This window comes from Trichechus manatus, unplaced genomic scaffold (assembly GCF_000243295.1).
Source record: "Trichechus manatus latirostris isolate Lorelei unplaced genomic scaffold, TriManLat1.0 scaffold00019, whole genome shotgun sequence".
NCBI classification, from domain to species: domain Eukaryota; kingdom Metazoa; phylum Chordata; class Mammalia; order Sirenia; family Trichechidae; genus Trichechus; species Trichechus manatus.
In genome coordinates, this window is record NW_004443955.1 from 22,828,280 (window position 1) to 22,850,102 (window position 21,823).

Here is a 21,823-nt window from a genome sequence, read left to right on the forward strand (position 1 = left end):
AACTGGGTGGTCTTCTCATCTACCAATGCATTCTGGAGCTCTGAGAAATGTATTTCACGATCTTCTATGGATAATTCCAAATGATGACTTTGGTAGAAACCATAGTGGAATATCAGGTCAGACATGACGTTAGGTTACTAGTCTCTTTTGGGAAATTGCACAAGTTTTCTCAATTACTCCCGGACTACAGGTACCATTAACAGTCTTCTGTGAGCAATGCCCTTCCATCAATGCTTTGATTCTCATGACAACACTGTCAGTTAGAAACGGCGCTACGTCTTTACAGTGGTGGAAATGAAGCACGGAGAAGTTAATTATCACAGAGCTAGTGGAGAGCAGAACCAAGATCGGACCTCAAGTCAGTCCAAAGTTCTCGCCATGGTTCTCAAGTACCTTCCACAGAAAGTGCACCTCATTATCAAACTCGGTAGAGACACTTTCATGGTATGTATTTTCTGTATCAAGCACTAGACTGGAATTGCAATCAGCTGTGTGCCCAGGTTCCTGCAAAAAAATAACTGTCCCTCTCCCTCCCATCCTAGCGTCACTGTGAAGCAGTGCCCAGCCTTGTTCCTGCCTGCCTACATCAACCGGCTCATTTCTAGCACCCCATAGGCCCCTCAGAGAGCCTGAGAAGGGCCCTGGGGGTTAAGGAGCACCGCACGTCCTTTACCGGGGAGCAGCTGTGACAGAAACTGAGCAGCGTTTGAGGATGCTGTGCTTCATTTGGCTCCCCTGTCGTCGTCCTCGCCTTTAAGAGCTGCTGCAAATATGGAGACAACCCAGGGCACTCCTTACTCTCATTCTGTGTCATTGTTTGTGGCTCACACTTTGTCAGAAAAGCTGCACTTTTTTTCTTTTACAAACGATAGTGAGAGCTTTGTTGCATTCTAAAGCGTGACTTCATTATTAAGACTGGTTGTTAACATTTCTCTCCAGAACACGTCTCTGTTCTTAAATAGAGGGGGATGGAAGGACAGGGCCAATCTAAATGGACTTTGGCCCAGCAATTCCACTCCTAGGTACATGCCCAAAAGAACCAAAAGCAGGAACTCAAACAGAAACTTGTGCACCAATGTTCATTGCAACACTTTTCACAATAGTCAAAACGTGGAAACAGCCCGTGTCCATGGACAGATGAATGGACAAACAAAACGTGGTCTATCCACGCAGTGAAATGGTTAATGGTGATGGTGGCACAACATGATGAACGTAATGACTGTCAGAGTTATCGGTGTAAACACTGTTGAATTGGCCAATGTTTTGTTGTATCTATTTTTACAATAAAACAATTAGGAAAAAAAAAAAAAAGAAATGCACTTTGCAGGTGGCTTTTTAGGAACGCCTCTATCAGGTAAAGGGAAGCGACTTCAAAAGCCCTTTCCTGCTTCAATGCGCTGTATTAACTGGTCTGGAAGATTTAGAAAGGGGTCCCTGGAATGTCTAACTTCCTCCTTCCCTCTTTCGCTTCCCTCCTTCTATACCCGTTGCTGTCGAGCTGATTCCTACTCACAGTGACCCTATAGGACAGAGTAGAACTGCTCCTTAGGGATTCCAAGGAGCGGCTGGTAGATTTGAACTGCTAACTTTTAGTGAGCAGCTGAACTCTAACGACTGTGCAACCAGGGCTCCTTCCTTCTATAGACATTGACATTTATTAGACGCCAGGGCCTATGGGAGCCACTGAGGCCTCTGCGGGGGAGAAGGTAAGCTTGCTGTCCCTTCAACAAATGCTTTTCATTAGGCAAAGTAAGTAATTTACTTCTCAGGAATAAGTCAAGCACGGGAGGAGGCAAGTCATACAAAACAGACGTTAACCTGCACAGGGTCACCAAGAGTTGGGGGCTGACTCGATAGCACCTAACATCAACAACAAATCGCCTAGAAGTCAGGTCTGACTGCCACCCCCTCCCCAACTCTCCGCCACCCCCCTCCATTATTCTGATGCCCAGGGGGGGCGAGGCCGCCTTTACCTCTCAGTTGCTGGAAGCAGGAGGCACTGCTGTCCGGCTCCAGGGGGTGCCTTAGGACCCCATTGCTGGGCTTGGGTCTCTCGTATTCTCTTTCGGGGAGCATGGCCTGCTCACTCTCCATGGCGGGGTCTGTGTGCGGGGGCAGGGACTGTGGAAACCCGAACATCAAGAGGGAGGAGAAGAAGAGTAAGGCACCACAGAGCAGAAAGCCACCCCACCAGGCTCCAATCCAGCGGGGGTCGTCCGGCGTGATGTCCAGGTTACCTGCACAGGGAAAGAGCAGAGCTTAATGGGAGGGGACGGGATTCTGCTGAGATCTGAGACAGGTGACAGGGAGGTGGCGCGGGGCTCTGGAAATGGCCTGGGGTGGGCAGCAGGACCAGGGTTAGGCTAGGAAGCCCACCATTCCCGGTCGGCACTTCTGCTTCTCCTGAAGTCGAAGACTAATCCCTACACTCCTTAATTTTCTTGTCTACCCTGTGCTGTATCAGTCTAAACAAAAACAGTGAGAAGCCAGCCATCCTCTGAGATGTTGGCAGGGATGAACTGGCTTGGCAGAGCTGCCAAGGTATACTAACAAAGGCACAAGGAAACAAAACTAGGATTGTCATTCAAGGGAGTATTTTTAATAGGTGTACTCCCTCCCAAGAGTCACTGGTGGTTCAGCGGTAGAATTCTTGCCTTCCGTGAGGGAGACCCGGGTTTGATTCTGGGCCAACACACCTCATGTGCAGCCACTACCCAGCTGTCAGTGGAGGCTTGTGTGCTGCTATGATGTTGAACAGGTTTCAGCAGACCTTCCAGACTAAGATGGACTAGGAAGAAAGGCGAGGCAATCTACTTCCGAAAATCAACCAAACCACTGAAAACCCTATGGATCACAACAGTCTGATCCACAACCAGTCTGACCACGGAGGTGGTGCAGGATCAGGCAGCGTTTTGCTCCATTGTGCGTGGGGTTGCCATGAGCTGGGGAAAAGTTAACAGCAGCTACCAACAACTTCCCACACCAAAAAAACAGCCTAGCTGAGATTGTATTCAACTCCCCACTCCGTGTCCAAAATCAGGTTCACGGTTCATAAGGGGTGGTGCAGTATGGAGGTGAACAGCCTGGCTTCCGGTGCTGACATCCTGGTTCTGCCCACTTCTATCTGTGTGACTTTAGGCAACTGGTCTAAACTCTCTATGCCTCAGTTGGAGCCCTGATGGTGCAGTGGTTAAGACCTACGGTTGCTAACCAAATGGCTGGCAGTTGAATCCACCAACCGCTCCTTGGAAACCCTATGGGGCAGCTCTGCTCTGTCCTGTAGGGTCCCTACGAATCGGAATTGACTTGACGGAAACGGGTTTGGTTTTTGGTTATCCCTCAGTTTACCGGTTTGTACAACATTTTGACGATGATGATAGTACTTACCTTATGGTTGTCAGGAAGATTAGATAAGTCACATGAGATATTTTTGTCTACAATAAGGGATTTTGTAGACAGAAGAAGTACTCAGAAGAGTGCTTGGCATGTGCTTGTCAGCTGTTACTGTTCATGCCTCGGGCCCTGTGTATCCCAGTTGCTGGTGGGTAGGTCCATCCAACCCTGCTGATGCCCTGTGGTCTGGGACCAGCCCTCCATTAAAATGTTTTGCAGCTCACTCATATGCTTAAAGAAGATATGCATGCGGTGTGGCCACCTCGTGCTGTTATTTCTTTGATTTGCCAGCTGAAGGCATGAGGTCATTAACTCCAGCTCTGCCCCTCCTCTCTCTCCAGCTGCCTTCCTTGCATAGCCACACGCCCAGACCAGCTGCTAGGACATGTCTCTTTGATGATAAACCCATGCCCGTAGAGCCTGGAAGGAGACCTTGGAGACACAGGCAATAGCATATCAGCCTGAGACAGGCAGTGCTGCAGGCCTGGACAGATGGATGGACAGACCTGGGATGCGTGAGGACCACGGACGTCAGATGAGCACTTCACCATTTATAAAATGCTCTCCTCAAAGATGCTTGCTTGATCTTCAGCTAATGTTAGTGATGATATTAGCCATCATTTACTGAGGGCGTACTCTGTACAAGGCAGGATGCAAAGTGCTTCCTTAACATAACTCTCCACAACCCTACAAAGTAGGGACTTTTATCTCTGTTTTATAGATGGGGATACTGAGGCAAGGTCAGGCTCAAGTTCACAGAGTTGAAGACTGGAACACAGGCATTCAGATGCCCAAGCCCATGCTTTGTACCACCCTGCTATACTGCCGTCTTGATAGCCTGGACTTTGTTTGGGCTCCCAGTAGGGCTCTGGGTGAATGGGCCTAAGAACACTGACCTCCGGTGGCTGGTGGCTGGCTTCTGGAACATCGGTAGTCTCTATCTTGGAGACTGTTGTGGATAGAATTGTGTCCCCTAAAAATACGATTTGAAGTCTTAATCCCTATACCTGTAAATATGACCCTGTTTGGAAATAGGGGTGTTCTTTTTGTTATGTGAATGAGGTTATACTAGAGAAGAGTGACTCCTAAACCTAATCACTTCTGAGTTACAAAAAGAGCAGAACAAACACAGAGAACACACAGGGGGAAGAGGAAGTGGGATGGCAGAGACAGAAGCATCTACAAACCCAGGAATGCCACGGACGGCTGGCAAGAACCAGAAGCTGAAATGGGCGAGGAAGGGCCTCCCCCTAGAGCCATGCCCTGACTTCTAGCCTCCTGAACTGTGAGACAATCAATTTCTGTTCTTTAAAGCCAAGCAGTTGTGGTATTTCTGTTATGGCACACTAGGTAACTAAGATAGAGACCTTGATATAAACCCAGCAGCAATAATAACCAGGCACTGTGACCGACCAGGATTTTTCACCCAGCTGCATGCTGAAGAGGAGGGAGAGTAAGCTTTGGAGGGCTTGGGGATCAATCCCAGATCTGCCATATACTAGCTTGAGATACTGAGCAAGTGACTTACCTTCCTTAAACCTTAGTTTCATCATTTACAAAAGAAAATGACATCCACCTAGAGTGGTTGTAAAGATTAGAGATAATGAGCAAGAATTACCTGGCACAGAATAGAGCAGACTCTTCATATTTGTCAAGGAAGCCCAGCCAGTCACCACCGAGTTGATTCTGATGCACGGTGACCCCATGTGTGTCAGGGTAGAACTGTGCTCCATTGGGTTTTCAATGGCTGATTTTTCAAAAGTAGACCACCAGGCCTTTCTTCCGTGGTGCCTCTGGATGGACTTGAACCTCCAACCATTTTTGGTTAGCAGCCGAGCATGTTAACCATTTGCACTACCCAGGGATTCCTCATAAATGACAGCTCCTATTATTTATACTTTTATGTCTATATTTCTACCGATGAGAATTTCATTGTATGGATTCAATTAAAGGGTAAGGCCTGGGAAACGCACGTTGATCTTGAAAGCATCTTTATGCAAACGGGGGAAGAGAAAAGGAAGTAAGGTCCCCTGGGGTGGCTAAGCAGGAACGTTTTCACCAGTCATTTAGCGTGTTTCTTCACCTGCTGCCAAGTAATAAATGAAAACAAAAGACGGTAAAAGGGAGCTACAGTACTTCTCTCCATTGTCTATGAGCTCCATAAAGGAGGAACTGAAAAGCTGGCAGATGTGAGTGAGTAAAGAGAGAGAAATCCTGGCAGTTATCTGAGGGACCAAAATCAGCAACACGGAGAAGTCACCTCTTAGTTAGGAAGCTAGTGACCTGCTCTGTGTGTGAGAAAACAGCCCAGGGAGAGGGACTGCGGTGGGGGACGTTGATGTTTGTGTGAACGTGTCATCTCATTCCCTGTAGGTACTGGTATGTGTGTGGAAAGCCAACATTTGCTCTCGGTTTGTAAGACAAGGTAGAGAACCAAGGCATGGCTGCCATCTTGGGCAAGGGGAGGGAGGAGGGCTCTACATGATAGCGTGAAGGGTGGGATCTTAGAGGTATAAAAAATCGTAGTTGACTGACAATTTCAGGAGGTATTGATTTTCTTTTTCTCCATTTCAATTACCTAGAGCCCTGTGGCAGGAGAGAAATGACCTGCTGGGGAAAAACCACTCAGCTTTGGAGTGGGCAGCTCTCAGGACAGAGAGGCTTCATGAGCGGAGTGTCAGTCTGCATTTGGTGGTTTACCAGCAGACTATCAATGTGGCAAAACTAGTCTGAGAACTGTCATTTCTGAGGTACTTCTTTTCTCTGTCTCCACAACAACAACGAAAACTAGCTGCCATCAAGTTGATTCTAATTCATGGTGACCCCATGTGTGTCACAGTAGAACTGAATTCCACAGGGTTTCCAATGGCTGATTGTTTTGGAAGCAGATCACCAGGCCTTTCTTCTGAGTTGCCTCTTGGTGGACTTCAACTTCCAACCTTTCAGTTAACAGTTGAGTGTGTTAACCATTTGCACTACCCAGGGACTCCCCACAGATAGTACTCTCATAAAGCATTTTGGCTAGTTAGGGTGGAAATCTCCCTTCATCCACCTGGCAATTGTCAATACTCATTAGGTGCTGTTCTTTTTTTTTTTAAATTGTACTTTAGGTGAAAGTTTACAGCTCAAGTTAGTTTCTCACACAAAAGTTTATACCCACATTGTTATGTGACCCTAGTTGCTCTCTCTATAATGTGACCGCACACTCCTCCTTTCCACCCCGGATTTCCCGTGTCCATTCAACCAGCTCCTATCCCTTTCTGTCTTCTCATCTTGCCTCCGGACAGGAGCTGCCCACTTAGTCTCGTGTATCTACTTGAACTAAGAAGCACACTCTTCACGAGTGTCATTTTATTTCTTATAGTACGGTCTATTCTTTGTCTGAAGAGTTGGCTTCGGGAATGGTTTTAATTCTGGGTTGACAGAGAGTCCGGGGGCCATGTCTTCTGGGGTTTCTCCAGTCTCAGTCAGACCATTAGGTCTGGTCTTTTGACTAGAATTTGAGTTCTGTACCTCACTTTTGTCCTGCTCCATCAGGGACTCTCTGTTGTGTTCCCTGTCAGGGGGTCATTGGTGGTATCCAGGCACCAACTAGTTCTTCTGGTCTCAGGCTGATGAAGTCTCTAGTTATGTGGCCCTTTCTGTCTCTTGGGCTAATACTTTCCATGTGTCTTTGGTGTTCTTCATTCTCCTTTGCTCCAGGTGGGTTGGGACCAGTTGATGCATCTTAGATGACCGCTCACTAGCTTTTAAGACCCCAGATGCCACTCACCAAAGTGGGATGCAGAACTTTTTCTTAATAAACTTTGTTATGCCAATTGACCTAGATGTCCCCTGAAACCATGGTCCCCAGACCCCCATCTCTGCTACACTTTCCCTCAAAGTGTTTAGCTGTATTCAGGAAACTTCATAGCTTTTGTTGTAGTCCAGTGGTGCTGACTTCCCCTGTAGTGTGTGCTGTCCTTCCCTTCACCTAAGATAATTCTTGTCTACTGTCAAGTTAGTGAATAACCCTCACCCTCCTTCCCCACCCCTGTAACCATCAGAGAATGTTTTCGTCTGTGTTTAAGCCTTTTCTTGAATTCTTATAATAGTGGTCTCATACAACATTTGTCTTTTTGCGACCAATTTCACTCAGCATAATGCCTTCCAGATTCATCCAAGTTATGAGATATTTCGTGGATTCATCATTGTTCTTTATTGTTGGTTAGTATTCTATTGTATGAATATACCATAATTTGTTTATCCATTCATCCGTTGATTGGCACCTAGGTTGTTTCCATCTTTTTGCTATTGTGAACAGTGCTGCAATGAACATGGGTGTGCACATATCTATTCATGTGACAGCTCTTAGTTCTCTAGGCTGTATTCCAAGAAGTGAGATTTTGGATCGCATGGTACTTCTATTTTTAGCTTTTTAAGGAAGCGCCAAACCCATTTCCAAAGTGGTTGTACCATTTTACATTCCCACCAGCAGTGTATAAGTGTTACGGTCTCTCCACACCCGCTCCAACATTTATTATTTTGTGTTTTTTAGATTAATGCTAGCCTTGTTGGGGGGAGATGGTATCTCATGGTAGTTTTGGTTTGCATTTCTCTAATGGCAGTAGGTGCGGTTCTAGTATCACCGATGTTGAGGGAGATTTCTTCATGTGGAATGGCAAAGAATGGCATGACAGACGTACCAGTGTCTACATCCAGGTCTCCTCATCTTCTGGGGACAAGGAGGATCACCTCCCTTACTCTGTGAAGCTAGATGTGGCCACATGACTAGTTTTGCCAATGAAATGTAAGCAGAGGTGACATGTGTCACTTCGTGTGGAGGTATTTATAAGCTAGTGCATGATTCCCCATGCTTCTCTCCCCTGCCTTCGTGACACAGCATGTGAAGTCCTCAGAAGCTGGGACCTAAAAGAGGGCAGTGAACAAGGTCTCCCTGCTGACTTGCACTGGATATACAGCATCGACAAGAAATACACCTTCATTAGGGCAAGCCAGTGACCTTTCGGAGCTATTTGTCACCACAGCATAACCCGGCCTACCCTAACCAGCACAAAAAGCTTAGGAAATACAAATTCATGCTCTTTAGGAATAGAGGTTCCGAGGAGGCTTGAGACAGTAAAAGTATTTCTGATTCTAGTTAGTGTCTTGACCTTAAAGAAAAATGATTGCAATTTCAGCCTTCTAGTGAAGGCTGCTGTCAGTAAGATGTAAGATGTCCAGAACAAAGCTGAAAAGCACCAATCTGTCTCATTTACTTGTTGTTATTAGAGGCTGTCGAGTCAATTCTGACTCACAGAGACCCCGTGTAACAGAGCAGAACTTCCCTACAGGGTTTCATTTACTTGGATGCATCAAATTGTCAATAAAACTAGAGCTATGGAGGAAGAAAGATGTTGAAAAGAACGGGGTGGGACCGCATTTCAGGCTGAGGTGACAGACTGAGCGAAGTCATGGCTTCTTCAGAGGACTGTGAGTAGACTGGCTAAGGCCCCTCTAGCCATCTGCCTGTTGTTGGCAGCTGCTTGAGTCGGCTCTGGCTCACGGCGACTCCACACATGACAGAATGAAACACTGCTTGTCCTGTGGTATCTTCATGATTGTTGGTATGTTTGAGTCCATTGTCGCTGCTACTGCAGTGTAGTACAACCTAGGGGGCTCATCGTCTGCACTATATCGAACCATATTCTGTCGTGATTTATAGGGTTTTCACTGGCTAATTTTCAGAAGCAGATCGTCAGGCCTTTCTTCCCAGTCTATCTTAGTCTGGAAGCTCCACTAAAACCTGTTCACTATGGGTGACCCTGCTGGTATTCGAAATACCAGTGGCATAGCTTCCAGTATCATAGAAATATGCAAGCCACCACAGTATGACAAAGTGACAGATGGGTGGTAGAACCATTTGTCTACCCCTTGGTAATTCCAGACACTGAGAAAAGACGCTGTTTCATTCCCAGGGGACTGTGGTGGGGGCGGAGGGAGAAGAATGGGAGCAGATGCGCAGCAAGGGGAGCTATACACTGGGTACACCATGATGTCACGAGATGGGCATGCTGATCCTGGCTTTGCATAGTCGTCTGTTGGCTTAGAAGGTTTTTCTCCTTTACCAGACCCATTTTCCTAATCTGTTCACTCTCGGAATCCAACTGTTGGAGTGGTTTTGTTGGGTAAAATGAGCAAGGTCTTAAGAGCTGTTTGCTCTCTCTACTGAAGGTCAAGTACACATACGAGGCTCCTTGAGATCTCAACCCATTTCTGAGGACTGCTACCATTTCAGAGGAACAAAAGAAAAATCACTGGGAACAGGGTTAAACCAGTTTAAAACCATGTAACCAACCAACCCAGGAGGATACCAGTGACCAGGAGAAGGGCAGATCAAAGCAAATTGGGGACATCTGCTTCTTACTCCTGTGCCATATTGATGAGTAAGAGATACTAGGGCCCTCTGGCCATTTTTGTTTTTTTCTTTTTTCAGTTCATTTACCTATTTGTCTAACCAATTTTGTGGAACTTTTGCTATGGGACTCAAGAATTCCAAGAGTATCATTAAGTTACAGACCCAATTAGACAGGGAGGGGCTGCAGGTGGAGGGCAGTGTGGAACAAGCAGGAGTCCAGCTGCTGGGCTAATTAGTCCAACAGGAAGAGAGCTGGCAGCAGCCACCAGTACTCACAGTGGCGAAGCAGGAGGCTCTCAGCTTGTTGACCTTTCTTGTGAAGCAAACAGACAGCCATATTTTGTTCCAGCTGCAAATGTCAGGCCCCCGTCTGTGGGCAGCTGATGTATGCCTCAGGACAGATCCGCATGGATGCTGTGGCCAGGTCAGGTTATCATAGCAAGGTCTTGGAAGTGGGCAGCCTGCTGGCTAAAGTCCTGGAGATGTTTCAGGGAAGCAAGCTGCTCAGTTAAGAGTGGGGCTTTGGAGTCAGACAGGCCTGGGGTTTGAATCCTTGCTCTGTCCCCAGCAAGCGGTGGAAACGAGGTAATCTCTCAGGTTCTCAGAAGACCTAAAAATTATTGTTGCTTACTACTATACACCAGGCAGTGTGCTGAGTGTTTTCCGTGATTAACTCATGTACTCCACACATGGACCTGTAAGGAGTAATGCACCCAGGATCACCTAGCTTGTAAGAGGTGTAGCTGAGACTCAGACTAGTCTGATTGCAGCACCCGATCTCTTTTGTAGTTGTAAGTTGCCATCGACCTTAGGTATGGTCAACTCCATGGTCACGTAGGCATGGCGACCTTATGTACGACAGAACAAAACATTTCTTGGTCCTGTGCCATCTTCACGATTGAGTCCAAAGAGTCCACTGCTGCGGTGATTGTGTCGATCCATCTCATTGGGGACTTCCCTCATTTTCATTGATCCTTTACCAAATATGATGTCATTTTCTAGTAATTGGTCTTTTCTGATCTAAAGGATCACGACAGAAAACCTGAACTCTTAACCACTGCATAATAACACTTCATCTGTGAAATGAGGATAGCACTTACCTTCCAGTGGGAATGTTCTGAGTTCAAATGAGGTGATCTAGGTGAAGCCTTAGTAATTGGTCAACTCATGGCTGCTGCTGTTACTAATAAACACACAGTGTTAAGGTTGGTCAACGAAATGGTTAGGGGCATACTCTGCTACCCAGTCCTTTATCCAGGACCTGCTCTCCACTAAGCCTCAAATTTACAGAGATCTCAGTAAAAAAATAAATTCTGGAAGCACCGTCATTTCTTTCCCTGGCTGTCAGAGGAAGCGTCTATTTCTCCTTAAGGAAGACGGGCAAAGGGAGCCACACAGGGATCAAGAACGGGTAAGAGGCAGGCGCTGCTGACTTTTTTGTTTAAGTGCAGCCAGGGGAGCACTCCAGGCGGGCCGACCCATGGGTCTCGCCCCCCACCCCCATAACTGCCTATGCCTAGAAACAACCGCCTGCCGGCACCCCCAGCTGCATCTACTTGCAGATGTCAATCCGGCTTCCTCACTGGACTCTGCCTTTGATCCTGTTGCCTCAGCCACCATAAGGCCACATGGGGAGGCACGCCCTCCTCCCCATGTCTTCCAGGCCACTGGCTTCCACTGGCCCCTGCCCAGCTCTCAGCAGGCAACATATATGTGCATGGCACCTATATATTCATGCTTGAGGTCACACTCCCATTGGTTGGGCAACCCTAAAGAAGGGCTCTGTTTTAGCAGGTGAGAAGACAGGTCAGCATCATCTCTAAAGAATTTACAACCCTCTCCTCAAAATATTGCCGAAATCCACTCACAGACCAGGACAAGTTTCGGTCACAAGATTATGGGGAAAAAAAAATGCTGGAAACTAGAATTCTGTGGCTGACTCCCTACTAGAATGTATTATATTCTTCTGCCCTCTAGTGGCAAAAAGTAGCACCAAGCCTCACAGTCCCTTAGTGAGAGTGCAAGCAAAGACTACGACTCACAATGTGCCTTACTTGCATTCCTAGGAAACAGATGAGGGAGTCTGCTATCAACTCATCAGGGGGCAGCTACCGCTAGTAAGATGCCCCAAAAGGAAATGAAAGGCATCCATCTGTCTTACACGCTCGGATGCATCACATTGCCAAGGAATCTTAGAATCATGGATGAAGTTGCTTCATCCATGAAGGGTGGGGTGGGAAAAACTGTGGAACAGAATGGGGTGGGGAAAGCATTCCAGGCTGAGGGAACAGCCTAGCAAAGGCATGGCTTACTGTGAGCGGACGACTAAGCCCCTTCCATGCTCTGTGGCCATTCCAGGCACTGAGAAAAGACGCTGTTTCATTCTCAAGAGAGAGTATGATGAAGGGAATTATGATGTGGTCATAGAGATCGAGGTTTTAGTATAGATACACTGTTTGGATAGGCCCCTTTCCCTCTCTGAGCCTCAGTTTCCTCAAACGCAAAATGAAAAGGCTCAGATATCCTGTAAGTTTCCTGGGACCAAATAACCAAAACCACGGCCGTCAAGTCGATTCCAACTCACAGGGACCCCGTGTTCCACAGGGTTTTCTTGGCAGATCCCCAGGGCTTTCTTCCATGGCGCCACTGGGTGGGCTCAAACCACAAACCTTTAAGTCAGGAGTCAAGTGCAAACCCTTCTCACCATCCAGGGACTCACAGTTCCCTGGTAACCCCAGATTTCCTCTGGGTCCTGATTTAATGGAGTCACCACTGATAGGCTAAGAGGCAAGATACACTGCCTGGCCACTTGGGTTCTCCTGCATGGCTGTCCCCACTGCACTGAATACTGCCCCTTCGGGAGCCCCTTTTGCTATTCTTGTCTTGTGCTGCCTATGGTGAAGCTGGGGAAGCTGGCTTTCCTGTCCCTAATAAGAAAGGTGGCAACTGACTCTGAAAATGTGCTGTTTTGCCACCAGCCCAACTACATCCACTGGCTGTGAATAGGGTTCAAAGTACCAGCTAACTGTTGGAAAACAACAGCACTCAATCACCCCCTGCAAAGACCCAGCACTTATAAAAGAATAAATAAATAAGGTTGCATTGGTTTTTTTTTCCACTTGGAAATTTGTAACATCATTAGCTACAAGTAAATACATCAGTGGGATTAATGGAGTGAATCACAAAGTGACTTGATTGGATTTAAAGCCACATTATTTCTTTGGGTTGAATTAGTAAATTTAGCACTGTCCAGAGATGATGGATGAACATCCCAGGAACCCAGAGTTCTTATTGATCCTCAGAATAGATTAGCATGGGAAGGAGATGCTGGAAGAGCTTCCCACACTGTTTGCAGAGAAAGACAACATGGCTTCTGTGCTCAAGGAGCTCTACAGACATACATTGTTCCCTTTTGTGACCACACGAGGTAGGCAGTGGCTAAGATGGCCCCAACAATCCCGGCCGCCTCCTGCTACTTTCTTCTTCTTGAGTCTTGAATGCGGACTGGAACAAATGAGTCAACTTCTAAGAAACAGCAGAAGTCATGAGGTGTCACTTCTGAGATGAAGTTACAAAAAGACTGTGGCTGCAGCCTCAGGCGCTCTCTCACCCTCTCTTGGGTCACTCCCACCAGGGAAGGCCAGCTGCCATGTAGAGAGGTCCATCAGAGGGACCCTGGAAGCAGAGCCTCCGAGATCTGCCATGTGAGTGAGTGTGGAAGGGGCTCCTCCCCCACATTAGTCTTGAGATGACTGCAGAGCAGGCTAACACCTTGACTGCAGCCTCATAAGACATCTGAGCCAGAAGCTCAAGCTAAGCTGCTCTTAGATTGAAGACTCACAGAAAAACAAAACAAAACAAAACAAAAAAACTGTGAGATAATAAATGTTTATTATTTTAAGTCACTAATCAGTAACCAGTTGCCCTCGAGTCGATTCCAACTCATGGTGACCCCATGTCAGAGTAGAACTGCTCCACCGGGTATTTCAAGGCTGTGACCATTCAGAAGCAGATCATCAAGCCTTTCTTCTGAGGGCCTCTGGGTGGGTTTGAACTGCCAACTTTGCACTTAGTAGTCAAGCACTTAACTATCTGTGCCACCCAGGGACTCCTAAGCTTGGGGCAATTTGCTATGAGGCATAGAAAGCTAATATATCACATGCCTTGTTTTGGCCAATGGAACATGAGTAGAAGCAATATGCATTATTTCTGAGAAGAAGCTTCAAGAGTCAGTGTGCAATTTGTCACAATCTAGTTTCTTTCCTTAAGGAGCCCTGGTGGCGCAGTGGTTAAAGCAATTGACTGCAAATTGAAAGGTCAGCAGTTGGAAACCACCAGCGGCTCTGCAGGAGAAAGGTGTGGCAGTCCGCTTCCGCAGAAATTGACAACCTCAGAAACCCTACGGGGTCGCTATGAGTCAGAATCGACTTGATGGCAATGGGTTTGGTTTTGGTTTTGATTTTAGTGTCCTTCCTGGGCAAGGGCAGAAGCATGGGTCAGGATGAAACTTCTGTGAACTCAGATCCCTAAGTGACTACGATGAACCAAGCCCCACCTTCCCCGAGACCACCAACCTGCACTGGGCATGTAGAGTGATTAAGAAATAAATTTTTGCTGTGTAAACACCACTTAGATTTGGGGATTGTGTTTACTACAGCACAACCTAGCCCATCCTGACTAGTGAACTGTTCAATCACAGAATCACGGGTTGGGTACCCCAGGGCAATTGGAGAAATAACATTTGTTCTTTCTGCTAAGAACACAGATGTTTTGCTTAAAGTGGTTTTGAGATGTAGTATATCTCCTCACAAAGGCCACCACAACAGTCTCCTTTAAAGAGTTTTCAAATATTCTGTCTCGCTGACCCTTTTGTACTCTTGTATTTCCAGACCACACGCTCTAACTTATAGTTTAGGAAATAGGGTCCCCATATAGGTTAATGGGCCATCATTCAACGAATGTGTGTATATGGCAGGTCTCTGCACATCTATCCTCTCATTTAATTCTTACAATACCTCTTTCTTCTGAGGGTCTCTGGGTGGGTTTGAACTACAGATATAACTACTGTTATCCTTAATTTACAGACGAGGAAAATACAAATTGTAGGGATAAAAATCAACTCTAGAAGGTTACTCAACCTTCAGGTAGATATTGGCAGAACCCAAACTTGAATCCAGTCCCTCTGAACCAAGACTACTGTTCTTTCCTTCTAATCACAGATGCCCGCCAGCTACAGAGGTGAATGCATTAAGGCTGTCCTCTCAGTAAGAAGGTTCTAGAACCTACAGGCTGTAGCCTCCTTTAAGAGGGGAAGGAAATCCTTGTTGTGATAGTTAAAAATTCAGATGTATTACTTACTTGTGTCAATGAAAACTGCATCCACGTAGATTTTGGTACAGAAAGATCCCAGGATAAATCCGCAGGCTGGTCCAAATACCAGCATTGTGAACAGGATTCCTGCAAGAAGATGAAACAAAGATGAGATAAAAAAGCAAAGACCATTGAAAGAGTCAACTCATCAAAGGTCAAGGAAATTATTTTGCACTGATCAGGTGAGATGTCTGATTATATAAATGGCATCACAGGAATTAGTCTAAAAATCCTAGAGGGGGGAAGTTAGTATTCCTGATTTTTGGAAACTCCATTGAAGCACAGTATATCACATAGGAATTCGACAGTATTTTGGTAGGCTGCACTGAAATATTTGTGGGCCCTAAGTATTGGTGGAGTAGTGGTTAAGAGCTATGGCTGCTAACCAAAACGTCAACAGTTCGAATCCACCAGGTGTTCCTTGGAAACCCTGTGGGGCAGTTCTACTCTGTGCTATAGGGCCGCTACGAGTCAGAATCCACTCGACGGCAACGGGTTTGGTTTTTGGGTTTTAAGTACACTTTCTTTTAGAGGCTTCCACCCTGCATGCTGTCAAACATACTTGAATACATCCACATTTATAATTAAATACCCCTTTTGTTATAAACATTTTTGAAAGGGTATCTGTAATTCTGATTTTACATTTATCTTATTAGGCTTTATGTAATTCATTTAACTGATGGTTGGCTAAGATTTCTCAGCACATGTTGTGCAAACTTAGGAATTCTTGTGAAGTGAGAAAAATCTAAGCAACAACTTATTTTCAAATGTACTGAAATGTTTATGAGCACCTCATTTAATAAATGACAAAGCTGACCTAACGGCATGCTTTGAGAGTATTCAATTAGATACTTGTTAATTTCCACTTCCCTCCACATTTTGGAACTTTCCATTGTTGTTGATGCTGTAACAGTTTTCAGGTCTCGGGCATTTCCATCAGCTTTGAGCAGACAGCAGGCCCTGGGTACGTGTGTGCGTAGGTACCTGATGGATATACCCGCTGCTGTCGAGTAGATTCCGACTCATAGTGACCCTACAGGACAGCGTAGAACTGCCCCAAAGGGTTTCCAAGGGGTGGCTGGTGGATTCAAACTGCCGACCTTTTGGTTAGCAGCCGTAGCTCTTAACCACTGCACCACCAGGGCTCCTCCTTCCTGGATGTTTGCACAAACCTTTTGGATCATTCTGGGAAAAGTATTGGACCCAAACTAAAACCCACAGGCTATATCCATTTAACTGGATTTCAGCTTGGGAGAGGTACTTCCTGGGCATTGACAGTATTCTAGGCCTTGAGGATAAAAGTAAGAGCAAAGATGTGGCCCTGCCCTCAAGAAGCTGGCCATCTGGTGGGGTCAACGAATACACGTGTCATTCCAACCGAGCAGAGGGTGGCACTCACAGGTTCACCAGTTGCATGAAGACCAGGGTAGGGGCTGAATTTGACCACAGGGAATCTGAGGTCCCTCTCCCACCTGTTCAGAGGAGTGGCCTGACTCAGTGTGAGCTCTCGTGGTGATGTCATCATGGAGCCAGTCAAACATTCATTCATTCATTCATTCAATCAACATTCACTGAGTGCCAACTATGTGCCAAACACTATTCTCAGCGCTTGGGGATTCAGCATTGAGCAAAATAGTCAAAAATCCCAGCTCTCATAGGGCTCATTGAGTTGGAGAGCAAAAAAACAAAAACTTAAATTGCAGACCAGGAGCTCAAGTGGTTTATAAATACTTGGTGAAGGAAAGCATATCTTCCTAGTTTACAGACAGGACCCCAGAACCCAAAGCAATCCATGAAGACTCCTTGTAGGAGTGTTGTCTGATGACGAAAGAAATGGAAAGAGGATGTCTTATATCACAGTGGAGTTACTGTGTGGTGCAAACGGTTAATGCACTTGGCTGCAAAGCAAAACGTTGGAGGTTTGAGTCCACCTAGAGGTACTGCGGAAGAAAGTTCTGGCAATCTATCTCTGAAAAATCAACTGTTGAAAATCTTGTGGAGCACAGTTCTACTCTGACACACATAGGGTCACTGTGAGTTGAAATCTACTCTGTGGCAACTGGTTTCATGTCACAGAAATGGGGCTCAATCCACGCTCAGTGAAATCCTGCCCTGTGATTTGATAAGAGATCTAGAAATTCAAGTGTCTCAAAATGTTGTTACTAAACCCAGCCAGAGACCCTCAATCTCACAGTTACTCCTGTTTACAACCGGCTCTATTTTTACAAAATGAAAATATGTCACTTTAGAGGGGAGCAACATCTACCTTATCACATTAGCTCTGTTTTTTCATGACTTAGATTAAGGTAAAGCAAACAGAGAAAGCCGAGAAAGTTGGGGGATGTCATTAGAAAAGTCTGGAACTTGAGAATCTTTCCAGTAGTGGCTAGAATTGGGGGGCAGTCCTTAGCAGAGTGGGGTTAGGGGTTGGGGCAGAATTAGTCTTGGCCCCCACTCCCTGGGTGGAGGAAACAAGAAGGAAGAGAAGCTGAGAAAGAGGCAGGGAAGTGGGACACGTGTCTAAGGCAAGAAAAGCACCAACGGCTGACTCAAGAAGAGACTTCTGCCTCAGGGCAAAATGCTGTCCAGGCTACAGGCTGAGGTGAACCTGCACTCAGAGCTACAGGCACTCTTAAGCTGGCTTAGCAAGCAAAATAACTTATAACGTCCTCCCAAAAGAAAGGGGCATGGGAGATAGAACACAATTCCCTCATCAAGGACACTACAACTTCCCTTCTGACTCACTGTCCCCTACAGATTGAATAATGAAAATTATAATAAATAATAGGTCAAAGGACCAAGCTGTTAGTACCCTTGAAAAAAAGAAACAACCAATGAGCTGAAGAGCTTGTGTAGAGATTGTTTGGTACCCCTGCTCTTGGAGACAGTCAAGTGTGTGGACTGAGCAGACATCATGGGGCAGCTAGGGACCTCAGCCCTGGGCCTCCTGCTGTTTTGCAGGCTGTGACATGGGAGATGGAAGGACATTCCTTGAGATGCTGACCTCAGCCGCGCACAGGAGACCTGCAGGGCCCAGATGGGCCAGTGATTGTCTCTGATGGCTCAGATGGTCAATGGCCTGCCAAAGAGACACCATGCACCCAGGTGGCTTCCCCATCCAGCCAAGAGCACCTCCCCTCCACCTCCTCTAAGAGACAGCTTGGGTTCCTGTACCGTTTGGATTGTGGCTTTCACTTTAACAGGACAGAGTTTGACCCAGTCCCCAAAGATACTTGATAGGACCCAGTGCCCTAGGGAGCACATTTTTGTGTGAAGGGCATTTATTTTCCCCTCAGTCAAAAATCTCTGTGGGCCATCAGTTGAGCAGCTCTTCCTCAGACGGATGTCAACGTGGGCCTCCAGCAACAATCTGTTCTCGAATATTCTCCAAGTGCCAATCCAGTAGGGGGGACGTGGGAGGTGGCCTTCAAGCAACAGGAAGGGCCCTTTTTCACTTGAGAAATATCTTAGGATAACAACTCAAATCAGACAGCATCGAGGGCACGGCATTGGGTTTTAGGAAAAGTTGTCTCCCTGAGGGAGTGTGAGGCCTCTATGATCTCCCAGAATTTGCTTCCTCAGCTCTCCTCTGGATTCATCCTGCCGGGCATGATTTTGTTCCTACTTCTTTAGCAAAACCATTTAAATGTTCTGGACAAGAAATGCATTATCAGGCACTAAAATCCAGGATCCCTGTGTAAAGGAGCAAGCGCCTCCAGATCCAGGAGAGAACTTTCTTCAGCGGCCCAGTGCTGTCCCCTGCTGTCTGCTGGCTTTCTGTGCACTGGAGGAAGAGAGGAGCCAGAGACATAGGAGAGTGACAGAAACCTGAAGGGACCATTCATACAGAGCATCTACTACTGTGTGCTCTGGGCCTTGCACCATAATCTCCTGTGATCCTTTCAATAGCCCTGAAGGGAAGTTTAATGGGCCTATTTCACAGCAAATGAACTGGAATCTCAGAAAGGTTCAGTACCTCATCCCCTACACATAGCCAGAAAGCAGCACAGCCAGGATCTGAAGGCAGGTTTCTCCAGTCCCCTAAAAATACCATATTAAAGGCGGCCCAGTGAAGCAGGTGAGCGCATGAATGGTCTAGGTTCAAAACCAAGCACCACCACTTTCTAGTTTCGTGAAGGTTGGGCAAAGTATTTAACCTCCTCACGCCTCAGTTTCCACATCTGTAAAACGGGCCAATGTTAGACCTACCTCACAGGGCTGTGGCAAAGCTTAAATAAGCTAATATTTATAAAGCTCTTAGAGTCTGCCACATGAAAGTAAAAATGCTTCTTAAAAAATCATGTCTGTGTCTATTCTACTACAAGGGCCAGGGCACCTGGGTTCCCAGTTCTCCTCTTTCCAAAACTCACTTCACCCTTCCATACCTTGATTTTCTAAAGCTAGGAGGGGAGTACAGCCAGAACGCTCCTTAGAAGCGAGGATGGCGAGACTTTGTCTCACATACTTTGGACGTGTCATCAGGAGGGACCAGTCCCTGGAGAAGGACATCATGCTTGGTAAAGTAGAGGGTCAGTGAAAAAGAGGAAGACCCTCAATGAGATGGACTGACACAGTGGCTGCAACAGTGGGCTCAAGCATAACCACGATTGTGAGGATGGCTCAGGACTGGGCAGTGTTTCGTTTTGCTGTACACAGGGTCGCTATGAGTCAGAACCAACTCTACAGCGCCTAACAACAATATTACCGGAGAGGGACTGGGGCTGCAAGCAGGCCAGGTCCAGGAAGTAGGATGACCTCAGCCTCAGCAGGACTCAGATGGTGTCTGAGACTTTGGTCCCAGACTCTCTGGACTTTGTCTACCCCTTGCTCTGACTGCCTGCTTTCCAAGCCCATTTGGATGGCTAATCTGGATGCCCAGGGGCTTGACAACTGGACAAAGGACGTGGGGCATTCTAGAGAGTGTGGGATGACCCCCATGGTGATCTAACCCTGGCATCCTGGTTTGCACACACACCTTCTGTAAGTGACCTTAGTGCAAATCCGCAGTTCCCAAACTATGAGCTGAGGCACCTTGAGGCACCGCAGAAAACCACAGGTGCCACAAAATATTTCAAGTTTTTGAGGAAAATATAGTGGCCCTGTGCAACTGCTTGCTCAAGGTAGCTGACAGTTTCAACACTGAATCTCATTACTTTCCTTTCAATTAAATCACATCTTTTTTATTCCGGGTTTTCAGTGGTTGCTGTGATCAAAAGCAAATACCATGTGAAAACCACTGCAGAACAGGAATGAAGGTAGCGCTGTCCCATCTGACTTTAAGGTTTGAGAACTGTGCAGTTCCCAACAGGGGCACATCTCCCATTAGTGACTGTGGTTATGAACAATTAAATAAAAGTAATTTTCTTTCAATTTATGTGTATTATTTTTCCAAATAGCTACTAAGTCATTAGGACAAAAACTCTTATTAAGCAGTTCGAACCTAACTGCTCGATAATCAAAGCTGTTAGATATTTTATTTGGGACTCAGAGAGCCAGGAAAAAGATAACCGAGACGCTAAGGACACTGTGAACCGAGAAAGTCTGGGAGCCTCTAGTGTAAAAGCGTGAGAAGCTGATTGTCTTGTCTTACGCCCAGGGGTTGGAGGGTGTCTGGCCGTGTCAGGGTAGCCGAGGTGTGGTGGTGTTCTTAGCTGTCATTGATTCTGACTCACAGTGATCCATGTGACAAAGTAGAACTGCCCCATAAGGTTTTCTAGGTTGTAATCTTTACAGGGGATCTCCAGGTCTTTCTCCCACAGAGCCACTGGGTGGGTTTGAATCTCCAACCTTTTGGTTAGCAGCCAAGTGCTTAACCACTGTGCCACCAGGACTCCTTAGCCTAGGTATAAAACCCGAAAACCAAACCTGTTGTCTTCGAGTCGATTCCAACTCATAGTGACCCTAGGTAGAGACTTCATCAAGGAAGTGTCACAGCCTGGTGGTAAGCCTGCCTTTTCTCACTGTATGTTATTGTTGCTAGGTGTCATTGAGTCAATTTTCCACCGAGAGTGACCCCATGTGACAGAGTAGAACTGCCCCACTGGGTTTTCTAGGCTGTAATCTTTACAGAAGCAGATCTCTGGGTCTTTCTCCTACGGAGCCACTGAGTGAGTTCGAACTGCCAACCTTTCAGTTTGCAGCCAAGAGCTTAACCATTGCACCACCAGGGATCCTTTCTGCCACCCTATACCATCTTACAAACTCAGCACCCACCACCTCTGGACACTGGGGGAGAAAAGATAACTTGGACAAGGATTTTGTCCTCAAGAAGCTTGCTGTCTTATTGGAGAGACATTCAACCTTTCGGCCACTCATTCAGTTAGTCATTCAACAAATACATAATAAGCACCTACTATGTGCCAGGCACTGTCAGGCATCGTGCTAGGAGCTGGGATACAGCAGTGAGCAAAACAGAAACAATTCCTGCTCTTATGGAGCTTGTATTCTGGGAGAAGAAAGGCAACAACCAACAACAAATCTATCACATGAGGTTAAGAGAAGTGCCAGGAGGGGAGAGCATGATAGCAAGGGGCTAGGGAAAGAACCTGCATTGCACCAAGTTCTACAAAATAGACACAGGGCACAGAATTAGGCATGTTGTACCCGGGTGGACAGTGGATCGGAGGTTAAGGGTTCTACTGTCGAGGAGGCAGGATAATGGCC

General features: G+C 46.5%; 1 protein-coding gene across 2 annotated transcripts in view; it reads right to left on the reverse strand.

The window, feature by feature from the left end:
* Window positions 1–21,823, reverse strand: part of SLCO3A1 (solute carrier organic anion transporter family member 3A1) — a 348,535-nt gene that overhangs the window by 65,928 nt on the left and 260,784 nt on the right. For both annotated transcript variants that reach the window (XM_004372670.1, XM_004372669.2), the window contains exons 3-4: window positions 15,149–15,247; window positions 1,974–2,237 (exon numbers count right to left, since the gene is read on the reverse strand). In XM_004372670.1, coding sequence (XP_004372727.1) covers window positions 1,974–2,237; window positions 15,149–15,247 — 363 coding nt within the window. The remainder of the gene's footprint in view (window positions 1–1,973; window positions 2,238–15,148; window positions 15,248–21,823) is intronic.